Genomic DNA, 13,181 nt, shown 5'->3' with positions numbered 1-13,181 from the left:
TTAAATGAGTTGGGGGCATTCATTTATTTAGTCACTCATTCATCAGTTATATCCTACCTCCTCCCAAAAGCCACTTGGAGGGTTCTCTCTCAGAAAAATACTGCTGCTTGACGTGTTCCAAAGTAAGTCTCAGCAATCCTACCTGCCTTGACTCTGCTTGTTGCCACCTGGGGAAACAGGAACCAGAGTAGAGGGGAGACAGGGGTTGAGCCATCTACTTCATTGAATAGGGAAAAGGCACTGACTTATATTGGGACTCATTTTTTGGGGGAGGGGAGTCTTGAGAAAGCCCCGTAACTCCTCTTTTCCTCATTTGAAAACTAGCAGTGATAATACCTTCCTAGTCTATCTCATTACATCATGAAAATTTGAGTTTATTATGTTTATGAAGAATTGAGTATATGACTAAATATTTAGAAAATTTCTGGAATTTAGTAAGAATCTATGGGAAAAAAATGCATAACTATATGCCATATCTCCATACTATTTTTAATAATTTAAAATACCTGTGAATATCAAATGAGGTAATGTTTATGAAAGAACTCTTAAAACAGCAAACTTTATCCTTATAAATAATAGCAAGATCTTTATGAATATTCTGATCTCTTCTTCCTAACCAATTCCCTTAAGTAAACCAAGTTATGCTTATCACTGGGGCTGGCTGTGTGCATTAGAGTGATTCTGATTAAGGTAGATGCTAAGAATATCCATATGGCTAAGACCTGGTTCTTTTTTTAATTTTATATTTATATATTATTATTTAATTATTCCTAAAAGTTAAGCACCAAAGTTCTACACACATGAGAACATATTTAACGAAGGAACATCAGATTTTTCTTATCATATTCCTCACTTAACAGGTAATGAAAATAGGTATACATTTTATTGCATTATTTTTATTACTTGAATATAATTAGTGATATTAAATGTGAATTTTTTAACACTTCCCCATCTACTTTTAATTACCTTCTCTAAAATATGCATTCAATACCACAATTTATCAGTAGTTTTCATAATATTCCTCAAAACATACAATAACATTTATTTGAACTGGAAATGTAGTCAGGTTTTGTTTTGTTTTTCTTTCCTCACAGTTTTTTTTTTTTTTAACCTGTTCTTTTTTTTCCACTTATTTATTTATTTATTTTTTATTAGTTTCAGGTGCACAAGACAAAGTAATACTTAGACGTTTATCATTTATATCCCTCACACTGTGTGAACCCCCCTCCCTCCATCCATTATCCCTCTGACATCGCACAGAGCCATTATATTTCCACTGTCTCTATTCCTAATGTTGTACTCCGCTTCTTGTAAGTATATACATACATATATATACATATATATATATATAAAATTATAGTTGGCATTCATTATCGTTCAGCTTCAGCTTCAGGTGTACAGTGCAGTGATCAGGCATCTACATCATCCCTGAGGTGGTAAGACCTGGTTCTTGAATTTAAGAAACTTACCCTTTCACGTAGCCATACCTAGTAGTAATAAGCAGGTGCTCAATTTATGGTAGCCAAGTGAAATAACAGCAGGGCATACTTAAAGAGCAGAACCACCCGACTCCCTGAAAGCAATGAAGAGGCATGGCCACTGAATTTGGAGCAGGAATGAGGAGAAGGTATATTAAGTGGAGGCTGGGAATAACCACAGCAGGTTTCATTGGATTATATTTTTCCTTGTTTACCTTCAACGATATTTAGACTTTAAAAGCTATGTATAAAGGTATTTTGAACATGAGAGCTGTGTACCTATGTCACTTTGTTACTGATTCCTAAGACATACTGACATTTTCTGTTATATTTTTTAAATACTGTTGACTTCTAAACATAGAACCGTATTCTCAAATTATTCATTAATCAAATTCACATTAATTAAAAGAGCAATTTAAAAAATGTATTTTAAACTCAGTCATAGTAGTCAACATACTGAGCTATCCTTCATGTGCAGATAATGGAAGTTTATTCTAAAAATTATTTGGCCTTTTGACTGTTACAGATCTCCCTTTACCTTTCCTGCTCCCCACCCTTTTTCTGAATTTAAATTGTCAATCATATGAGAAATACCCACTTAAGCTGTGCCCTGAGCAGTGACATGTAACTGTAAATTTGATGCTTACTCAAAAAAGATTAGTAGTTTCATATTCCATTCTAAAATATATATAGACCTTAAGGGTATGTACATATGTATGAAAACTATTTTTTCCCAGAATACAGATATCAGATTAAATAAAACGTTAAAGATTATACAAGCTAAGATATTCATAGCTCTATAGCTACTAGGAACAAAAGAGAACAATCTTTAGACTTCTGCGGTGGAGGGTGGGGGGAGAAGGTCTAAAACAGATACATTTTAAATCAATGCCTTCATAAAAAAAACTTTCAGAAAGGCAGCCTGTAGCACATAGATCATCACTCCTTGTATAATCAGATGCTCCATTGTCGAAAGAGAGAGAGAGAGAGAGAGAGAGAGAGAGACCATTTTATAGACCTGACCCCTTTAAAAGGTGAGTAGCTTCTGAAGAAGCATTGAAACACCCAAAAGTGGAGTTCTTTGAAGCTACACTTCTGGGGAACCATCATTTTGTTACAGAGCAAGAATAATATCAGAATTTCCTGGGAATCAGTCATCACAGGAAATTATCAGCAATTCATAGACTCCTTTTTGGGTTTGCTTCAGCCTCAAGGGTAATCACAAAAGATTATAGTCTCCATTTCAGCCTTCATATCACTGAAATATTCTTCTCTGCTGAGAGCAGGATTGATTTCCAGAGGCCAGCTTTTAACCCCAGCTTGGGGAGGCCAATTGGACTGCAGTGGTTTGATAACTGCCAACAATTGTTATTGTAATATTGTTCTGCTGTGAGGCAGGAATTTGGTGATTCATGACTAATTATATGAAATCTTTTAAGTTAAATTGACATACCAACTTCTCATGTTGTTAGATATAGGTACTTGTCCCATCTTAGTAAAAGTGTTTGAGTTTGGGAAAGACAGAAGGGTGAATAAAAATTTCAAATGAATGTTATGAAGACTTTGAAGTGCCGAGCGTCCTGATAGGCTGGATGTCAGAATGGCAAACAAAATAAGTCAGAAGCATTTCTGAAAACCTTCATAAGGACTAGATAGATTATAAATGCAAATGATTTTTGCTTCGTAACATTAAAACGTTCATGAAAGTTATGAGGGATTTTTGTGTTTTATGAAAACTTGCCATGTAGTTCATATAGCTTTTTCTCCATTGCTTGAGTAGGAAATCTTGATTTTCTAATCATATCCATACCCAAATATAAGCCAGTTAGACACATTTTTAACTTCATGTGCTATGTTGACTTCTCTCATATATGTTGCTTTATTCATATAGATGCAGCAAGGGTTTTGTGTATATTTGAAATAAATTTGGTGGGTAAGGTAGTTTAACCCAGAAGTGACTACATTTCCTTACAAATTCAAAAGAAAAGGAAGACAGTCATTTTAAACTACTTTGGGTTTGAACTATATCCTCATTGCTACCACATAAAAATAATTACAAATCAAATAGATAAATATTAAATGTTAAGATGTACCATTAACTGATCCTTATTCAATAGAGCAATTATCACTGTACAGAGCAGCAGAAGGAACTTTATTAAAGCTCTTTATTTTATTTTACAAGTATGGTATATTTTATATAATATAAATGCAGAGGTGAACCAAAAATGTTTTTTTGCTGTGAAGTTAATATGTATTAATAATGTACATGTATACACATATACATCCATACAAAAAGGCAATAGTAAGATGAATATATGACATGATATTTTAGGTATCACCTGTCTACAAAACCGCTCAGGACCACTTTCCTAGTTAAAGTTCTAAAATATTAAATGTGACAGGTAAGCCTGCGAGAAGAAGGACCAGTAGAATCAATATTGGTAACACCATGACATCCTTGGATAGGAATGGAAGGTGGGGCAGTTAAAATGTAAGATGATCAGTTAAAACTGAATTTCAGATAAATAACAAATCATTTTTAGTATAAGAATAATCTATGCAATATTTGGCATATATTTATACTTAAAAAATGATTATTAATTGCAAATCTGGCAACTGTAACAGGAGATCTGGGTTCTGATCTTAGCTGAAGAGGCTCAAGCGAGTTATTAAAATTCTCCAAATCTGTTTGCATTTTCAAATAAGGAAGTTGAACTGAAATCGGCTGGCAGGTCCGGGGCCTGAGGTTCCTGCTTTAAACCAGAACTGTTTTTAATGTTTATTATATTGAATTTTTAGTTAGGATTACTGTTTTGGGATAGGGTTGGGGGAAGCTCTGGGGGCTCAAACTAAAACAAAGCAAAATAAAACAATTTGAAAATGTACTTGATCTCTGACATTTTACCACTGTATAATGAGACTGTGGCCTGGGGAGTAAGAACCCAAGACACAGCATTGGAGCATTGCAGATTTGTTGCCTTGCCTGGAGCCTTATCAGTCCTCAACTGTCAGGTTTCTTCCTAGTGAAAGAGTAAGAAATGCGTTGTCTTCCATTTGGGGAGAAAACACTTCATTTTCACTTTGCTTTGCGGACTCAAGAATACCTCGCAACAGGCCCAAGTTTCCGATTTTGCACTTCTTCCTGCCTGGTGGGGTTTTCTTTTCGTCTTATACTTTTTTAGTTTGTGTCACGGACCTGTTCTGCCTCAGCATCAGGATATATCTGATTCTCGAACAGCTTTTCAAATTTAACTTTGACAGACTGGTTTCGAAAGAATGTCATTTAATGCATTGGGCTGTTCAGGAAGTGTATTGATTTTTAAATCAAGAAAGCTCATTACTTCCCTAGTCTTTCAGAAAGCCCTGTAAAGTTTTTTAGCATGTTTACAAAAAAACAGGCAAGCATATGCTTCCTTACTTAGTAGAAACAGCACCAATAAATTTTAAAATTGCATTCACAAACATCAGCAAGTCTAGTAACTTGTACACCATTTTTTTTCTCCTAAAGAATAACAAAAAAAAAAAAAATCTATTTTTTAAATAAGATATACCTCAAACTTATTTTTGACAATGAATTTTATATTATGGAAATTTAATCTTAGAAACAGTTTTAGGGTTTGTTTTCAAGTCACTATTAAAAAACAAAACAAAAAGGAATGGCCAAGAACTAGTTGACTATCTTCTATTCAGATATTAGCCTGTCCTTCCAAACTTCAAAATGGATGTCTTCTTTCAATGTACTGTAGAATAATCACTTCTCATGACCTATCCTCAAATGAATATGTTATTTAGTATTTTACACATCTATTGAAAAACTATTCTTCAGTCCATATTACTGAAGTGATTTATTTCTTGTTTTATTTTACCCTGAGGATACACAATACTAAACATATGAAACACCTGATTCATTTATTTTAGATTATCTTGGTTAATCCAGGTTCTGTTCCCAAAACTCTGAATAGTATACTCTAAACAGCTTTGTTGGTGTTTTTATTTGGGTGATATTCTTTATTGTCAACTATGTATGCCTTGGGCTATTTGTTTGGTTTTGTTTGTTTGTTTTTGAAATATGAATATACCTCATTGATAAATATAAATTGTAAATGCTTTAAGGATAGTAACTGTTTCACAGAGAAAAAATATTAATAGTATTTGTCATCATTTAATTTCTTCTTCCATGCTATTAAGATTCACAACAGAGCTAAATTTGTGTCAATTCCCTAAAAGATTCAGAGTAGTTATTCATTTTTCTTAAAAATTTTGTAAGTTTTCTCATATTCCCTCAAAAGGGCATCTAACAATTTTATACAAACTTTTTTTACCCTGTCATTGACAAATGTTGTAGATCTTTCAAATCTGTATATATCCATTGGCCAAAAATTATTTTAGTTTTAGGAACATCAAATCTTGATAAAATGAAAACGCTTTCAGGAACTTTCTTGGTATCCTGATGGAAAACTACCTCTCTTTCCTAATGGTTTCCAGTCACTTCTAAGCATTTGCTTGTTCAAGAATGGAAACAAAGAAAAGTGCTGGGTTTCCTTAGGAAACATAATCCAGCTCATTACCTTAATACTTTTTTACTTACATTGAAAGGAACAGTTGCAGTTGGGTTTGAAGGTGGTGTGGTCTCCCTTAGTATATCACATTAACCAATCAGATCTTTCAAAATTCATTTTTAAACCTGAATCTGGGTACACGTGCAATTCAATTTCAAGTCTTTACACATCTAATGTTGGAATAGGAACATCAATACCGAACACACTACTGCATATGTGAGTGTCCATGCAATGAGGTTATGAGTGGACCTTCAATTAAGTCTCATATCCATTGCTGACATAAGCTGAAAGTCTTATTTGCTAAACTGAACTTTTTAATGTGCTCTTTGATGTGGCTTCTTAAATTACCCAGCGGCATAACTACAGCTTTGCTCTTGATCCCTGGCAGCATGGAAAATCACCAGCCATGTGGAGCCAGCCAGGAAAATGGAACATTTTACATTTGTACAGACCATATTTATTACATACAAGGATCTACTGTCAGAGTTAGACATTCAGCTTCTGTAAGGTACACAGGTCTAATCTTACGCATCTCCCATTAACAAAATAACTACTGTCTGAAAAAGAACTTAAAAATTATTCCTGCTACTCAAAATAATTTAAAAATTATCTGTCAAAAATGTTAAACTGGTTTTTCACTAAAGAGAAGGAGACAGTGAAACTATCCATTCATTTGCTTTTAGCTCTTTTGCTTTTATCATTTGGTAACCGTTTAAAGTTCTAAAAGTGTTTTAAAAATGAAAAAGAACAAAACATTTTCTTGTAATGGCTTCACAAAACAAACAAACAAAACAAAACAGAAAACTGTTAACATCCTAGGTAAAAATATGTGCTTATTTTAAAAACAAAAGAAGTAACTCATGGTCATTTTGCCATTGGCTAAACACCAGGCCAATCACACTGTACAGAAACACACTAGGAAAGATCTCCAGATGAGATGCATCTGGCACTTAGCGCTCATCCATAGAGAACTTGCAAAATGCAGATCACTTTAGTTTCCCTTTCTCCTTGGGCATTTGATGATAGTGGCTCTGAACCAGTTGTTGTCTTGGGACTTGGTAGTTGAAGAAAATCCTCTGTAGAGATCTCGCAGACCACTCTGAAAGCTGAAGAGTATGCCCCTTACTCTACATTTGTTACAAGTTCTATGACTTCTGTCTCAGCTTCCCTAAATCATGGAATACTGTTCTTATTTTTACATATAGTATGGTATTACATGTTAAAGTGTCTGAATCACAGTTGTATCAAGACGACCAATGTTTTTAGGAATTATCCATAAAAAATATTGTTTCATTCCCATTCTTCTGTTTTAATTTTTTTCAGTATTGAAAACACAGAAAATACCTTATTACTTTAGACATATAGGTTTCCCCTGTTAGAATGTTGTATTTTTGAAGGCTTGTTCTCCACTGAATGTCCAGTTCCTGAAACAGTGCGAGATGGGCAGTTAATAAACTTTTTTAAATGAATCCGTTTTCAAGAAAATCTAGTTTTTGTGCAAACTGAAACTCATACATTTATAAATGTGTAATGTGTTGGAAAGGAGCAAAAATTCTTAAGGACAGAACTAAGTTGATATGAAATACTTACCATCTAAAAATGTTGTGTCCTTTACTATCAGAGTGATCTACAAAAAGGACATAATTTTATGGCAGAAAATAATGTTTTTGTTTTTTTCTTAATTCTCCCAAAAATGAAACCAAAATGGAATTTCTTAAAAAAAAAAAAAAAGAAAGAAAGAAAGAAAACTATTGGAAAATGAAGTCTAGTTTTCCTTTCAAAATTGATCTTCAAAATAGATCACAAGGTGTTTTTTTCTTACTGTAGTCATGCTTTCCATCAATGGAATATACAACTCTTGTTTGATGAATCCCAGAACTTTTAAAAGAGGACCTGACTATATGGAATTTGAATGAAAAATATCAAGCTTTCTAAACCCCTTAAACAAAACAAAAAAGAGAAAAAAAGAAATTCTAATCTGTGCTCTATTCTGATTGGTTGCTTCAAATCTCTGGGCTGACTCCACTTACATGTTTTAAAGGGAATATTGACCATCACCAGGAAGGCTCTGGGAAGGGATTCTGAGATCCCGCTTAACTTCTGCAGCAATCAGATATTGGCTCATTGTCAGCCAGCCTCAAAATACTTAAAGGCCTACAACATTTTGATAAAATAGTAGTAGTAATAATAATAATAATAGCTTTATTGGGTCTGAGACTTACATGTAATGTGAACGTTATTTCCTTAAGTATGTGTTGTGTTATTTTAGCTTTTAGTTCTAAATGACTGGTTAACTTGCTGATGGAGTAATGGTATCCCAGTAAGACAAGAGAACAATTGATTTTTTTTGTTTTACAAGGCTCAGCCACTGTGTGGTTTTAGCAATGAGCTGGGGACTTGTGGAGTAAGCACCTTACCAGACATATGGTTCTTGGTTGCACCAACAGTCTGTGAAGAGAATGATATGCCATTTATCTTCCTTTCAGTGACAATGATGATATTCAGATGGACCCCTGTCAGGGTGCTCTGGATAGGAGAAGCAATGTCAGTGTGGCAAGTCACAGCTTTTACACGTTACAGATGCAAAAGTGCAGGTCTCATGGTAGCGTCCACTCCCAGTGTAACATTCCATGGGGTTTATTTTTACTGAGCCTTCTGATTTGAAATCCAAAACAGGACAAAGTTGTGTGGTGGAGCTAATGTTGCCAACAACATGCAGTTGTTTATATTTCATGATCTTTGAGAAGAGAAATTTCTCTTTGTGATAGTTGTGTCTGTTTTGTTTCTATTTAAGTTTTCAAGGATTTGAGCAAAGTAAAACAGTAGTGTAAAGGAATGTGGTCAGAGTGTTTAAATATAAAAGGCAAAGCCTTTTTTGAGGTATTATAACTTCAGAGGAACATTGCTCTTCGATGATGTAGCTATCACTTTCAAATGTGTCACTTCATGAATATTTGAAGTTCTAATGAAACACTGTATTCTTTTCCATAAATCCAGTATTGAAAAGGAAGGGATGAAAAATAGTCATTCATTTTGTATGACTATAATTATAATTTGACTATAATTTGATAATATCTATAATTGGATAATATCGCAGTTAAAAAACTGATGCTTTGCCAAACTTCCCATAAGCCCTAAATCACAAGGGTTTAGTAGCTGAGGTCCTCTTTGCAGTAAATCAAGGACAGGTGCAAATGATGACTGTCACCTGCTATGTTAATCTCTAAGTATTCCCAGAAATTTGTGTGTGTGTGTGTGTGTGTGCGTGCGTGCGCGCGCGCGCGCGCGCGCGCGCGCATGCAAGCCCAATAGTTACAATGGGGAAGAGGATAGCATAGGTCAGCCTCAATTTTTATGTATGGCTTTCCTGAAGTTGCACAAGAAGAAATGAGCTTATCCTAATTAAGGCATAAATGGGTCAAAAAGAGTAAAACCAAGACTCACTTCTCCAAGAAACTTTTATTTAGGCACCATGTAGGCCTTAGGTGTAGTTTGACTGGGCAACTGCTTTCCAGGCTGCAAAAAGTCTGGGAATACTTGTCTTTTCTTCCCAAATCTCACCTCCTCTAGCAGTGCCTGCACAATACCCATCATCCCTGCTCAGTGTTGCGTTAGCCAGCACCAGGGTGGGGGGAGATGCCTGACCTAAAAACTTGAGGGTGACAGTTATTACACCTCTCAAGGCCTTGGATTCCTCATTTGCCAAAGGAAGATAATTATGGAATCTGCTTCATGTGATGGTAGAAACTACACAAGATAATCCCTTAGTATAGTTTCTGGCACATAGTAATAAGAGCTCTATAAATCTAAGTTGCTGTTAGTATAATGTTTATTATTATTATTATTATTATTAATTATTACACAGCTAGAAAAGGAATTAAAAGGCAAGTGTTCCTGGGAAGATAACTCATTTATGTTACTGTTAAATGGAGGATCCTGGGTGATTAAAGTTGAGAAAATCAGAAAAGGGAGAAAAAAGTTCAAACTAAAGGTGAGGCAGAGGAGACAGACCTCTGTGTGCCTTCTTATGCCTCTCTTTCTTTTTTTTTTTTTTTTTTTTTTTTTTTTTTTTTGCTTAATGGTCACTTATTTTCCCAACCTCCAACTAAAAAGAGCTTATACCATCTTTTTTCACTTTTTAACTTTTACAATTATGGCCTTTCTTGTGTTTGACTCATCCTACCCCCATCTAATCTAGGACAGCATCTGAAAGACATTAGACCTCCAGAAATGTTTCCTGGTTGACTGATTTTCACATTTTACAAGTCAAAACCTAGTTTCTTCTTCTGTTTAGTAGAAAAGCTAGTATTGCCCATTATGTTGTATAATAAGTGCTTACCAAATGCTTTTTAGAACATTGGTTAAAGTAGATGGCTAAGTTTAAGATGAAATGTCCCCATTTTCAAGAATAGTGTGGCTATCCAGCCATTTCACCACACGGAGGAAAGCCTTGTATCATTCTTGAGTCGTCTTTTTTTGCTTTTTAATTGGGTGGCATTCAGCTTACTCCCATCCCTAGTCCCACTTGATGGCAAGTGAAATCATTTTCAGACTCTTAGAAGAAGAAAATTCAAGGTCAGGCCTCTTGAAAATTATTGAGATAGTTGAAAAGTTTGTAATTCTATTTTCTTTGCCTAAAGTTTCATCTAACAAAACTCTCTAGAATCAAAATACCATCTGGTATTGTCATTTGATCATGCAGTCCCTCCCTTAGATTCTCCCCCCTCCCTTAGTATGCTTCCTGCCTTCAGTGAAGTGCAGCAGTGTGTTTCTTTTCCCTGTGGCGAGATTTCATTTGCAGCTGCATATATTTATATAATTGCTTACCCTGTGCAGATGTAAATTACTTTTGGGTGTACTCAGTGAAAGTAATGATCTTTGAAAAAATTCACACAGACGCGTGGTTCCATAATCTTGGTGAATACACCAAAGATAACCTGTGTGTGCTTATTTTGAAAATATAATAGGAGGGGTGACAAGGCCAGCTTTGCAAATTTCTTTTATAAGCACGATAATGTAATAGTTAATTTGTCGTACATAGCCTCCAATTAGCTCCTAGATTTCTGGTAACAGCCACAAACCCATCTTTCATTTTTATTACCTACCAGTTAATTGCACTAACTGGTTTTTCTTTTCATTTCTACATGATTTTCATTAGACAAAGTGGTAGTGTTCACTCTTGCAGATTTTCAGTTAGTCAGCATTTCAGGCTTTTTAATCACAGATGAGCCAAAAAAAAAAGGGATTTTTAAAATTTTCATGTAAATGTGCTTTCTAGCCTCAAAATTCCAGATTACTACTTCTAACTTTTACTTTTTTAGAAAAGAAGAGGCTTATTTGGGACCAATAAATTCTGTCAGGTAAGGAATATTAGTAGTTAGAGCTATATGGTAGTTTGTTCCCTTAAAAAAAAAAGCTTTTTCAACATTATTTACCAATGAATCTCAATATTCTTAATCCACAGCTTTCTTGTGCAATGTGAACTAAAATGAGCTAATGTAATATGAGTATTTAAAAAGGAAATTGTTCATTTAAAGGTGATATAAACATTTTAATAAAGATATTTGAAAACACTTGTTCATTTTTAATAATCATGTCTATGAAATGTCAATTAAATCTTAAAAATAAGATGTAATTGTTGTATAATTGAAATACCTCCAATAATTTTCCTGAGTGTTCTATATATGAAATCATTATAATGTAGCTATATAGCTTTGACTACACTAAATTGAATGACTGCATTGATCATATTTCAGGATTATGAGAATGTTTTAACTCATCCTGGAAATTGGTGATTGAATAAAATAATTACCATTGATTTAGTTATTATTTTCATCTAACTTTTAGAGTATTATAGGAAGGATAAGAAAAAATCAGGATTTTACCACTTTATACTTTAAAAACAAAAGAGAGAGAGCTCTGAAAATATTTTCTATGTTCTTCCAAGTCTGGATCCCACTGAAATAACTCAGGTATTTGTAATTATTGCGTCAGACAGTAATTACTCAAAACATCATCGAGACAGTTGGTTTCAAGGGATCAGATGAATTGATAAGTGGAACATTCTTTTTTATACCACTTAAAGTTTTCTTTCAACTAAATCATGTTCCCCAAATGATGAATAAGAAATATAATTACAGAATTCTATGATAAACAGGCAGAGGAAGATAAAAGAGATTTCAACAGGAAAAACTAGATCTTTTCCTGAAATGCTACCTTAAAGAAAAGAGAGAATCAATTGGAAAACTGAAAAATATCTGTTCTGAGTATAAAACACGGAGGGTAAAACTTTCATATGATTAGTGGTAAGTCATCAAAGGATAGACAGGCAGCAAGAGTTAATGACAGGTGACGAGGGATGGTGTAAAAGGGCTGTGTTTATTTAGTTGATTTTGAGGAGATGAGTAGGATTGTGTACATAAAGTAGAGAAGCCAATTCTGGTTTGAGTTTCTCGAAGGAACCTCCTTAATTTGCTTTTCAGGGAGCAGATGGCTGGGAACTCGCTTGCCTTTGTATGTGGAGTGCTCAGCCACAATTCACCTTTAAGGACAGAGAGCTTTCAGCCTTGGGAATACAAACGGATATATTCAGACTGATGTGCAGATGTGAGATTTGAGTAGAATAAATTTTTATCAGGAGGTATTTAAAAAAAACATGTAGGTAGCTAACAATTTCTAAAATTTAAAGAAAACATTTATATTCAAGGGTCACATTAGAGCTGTCAACAGATATCTTGGTTTACTAAAAATTTGGAACTGGATTTTTGTAGATGTGTCTTTTGTCTATGTTTCTATATTGTGCTATGGGAACAATTAGGACATGTGCATTTATGTTAGATGATGAAAATTTGAATTTTTAATGTTTAACACATTTTTTAAATGAATCATAGGAGAGCATATACTCTAAAACCAAGATTTCATAAATATTGCTATGTTTTTTAAAAGTCAATTTTATTTAAAGAAAAAATATTAACTCAATAATAACACAAAAGTATATGGATTGGCAAAAATAATGATAGTGGTATGCAAAAACTGGTATTTGGGAAATTATTCATACAGTTTTAACACAGGTAGTTTGCACGTCACCAGATGTATTTCTTAGATCCTGAGAACAGAAAATATCTCAGTAAAATGCTCTATTTTT

At 34.0% G+C, this 13,181-nt stretch overlaps 1 protein-coding gene across 9 annotated transcripts in view; it reads left to right on the top strand.

The window, feature by feature from the left end:
• Window positions 1-13,181, top strand: part of ZNF385B (zinc finger protein 385B) — a 375,248-nt gene that overhangs the window by 306,619 nt on the left and 55,448 nt on the right. For 6 of the 9 annotated variants that reach the window (XM_074338711.2, XM_019739352.3, XM_019739353.3 and 3 more), the window contains one exon: window positions 11,359-11,397. The exons of the other annotated variants lie outside the window; for them this stretch is intronic. In XM_074338711.2, the coding sequence (XP_074194812.2) occupies window positions 11,359-11,397 (39 nt within the window). The remainder of the gene's footprint in view (window positions 1-11,358; window positions 11,398-13,181) is intronic. 9 annotated transcript variants of the gene reach the window in all.

Source organism: Rhinolophus sinicus, chromosome 17, assembly GCF_057876585.1.
Source record: "Rhinolophus sinicus isolate RSI-liver-muscle chromosome 17, RSI-T2T, whole genome shotgun sequence".
NCBI classification, from domain to species: domain Eukaryota; kingdom Metazoa; phylum Chordata; class Mammalia; order Chiroptera; family Rhinolophidae; genus Rhinolophus; species Rhinolophus sinicus.
This window is presented reverse-complemented; position numbering and strand designations above follow the sequence as displayed.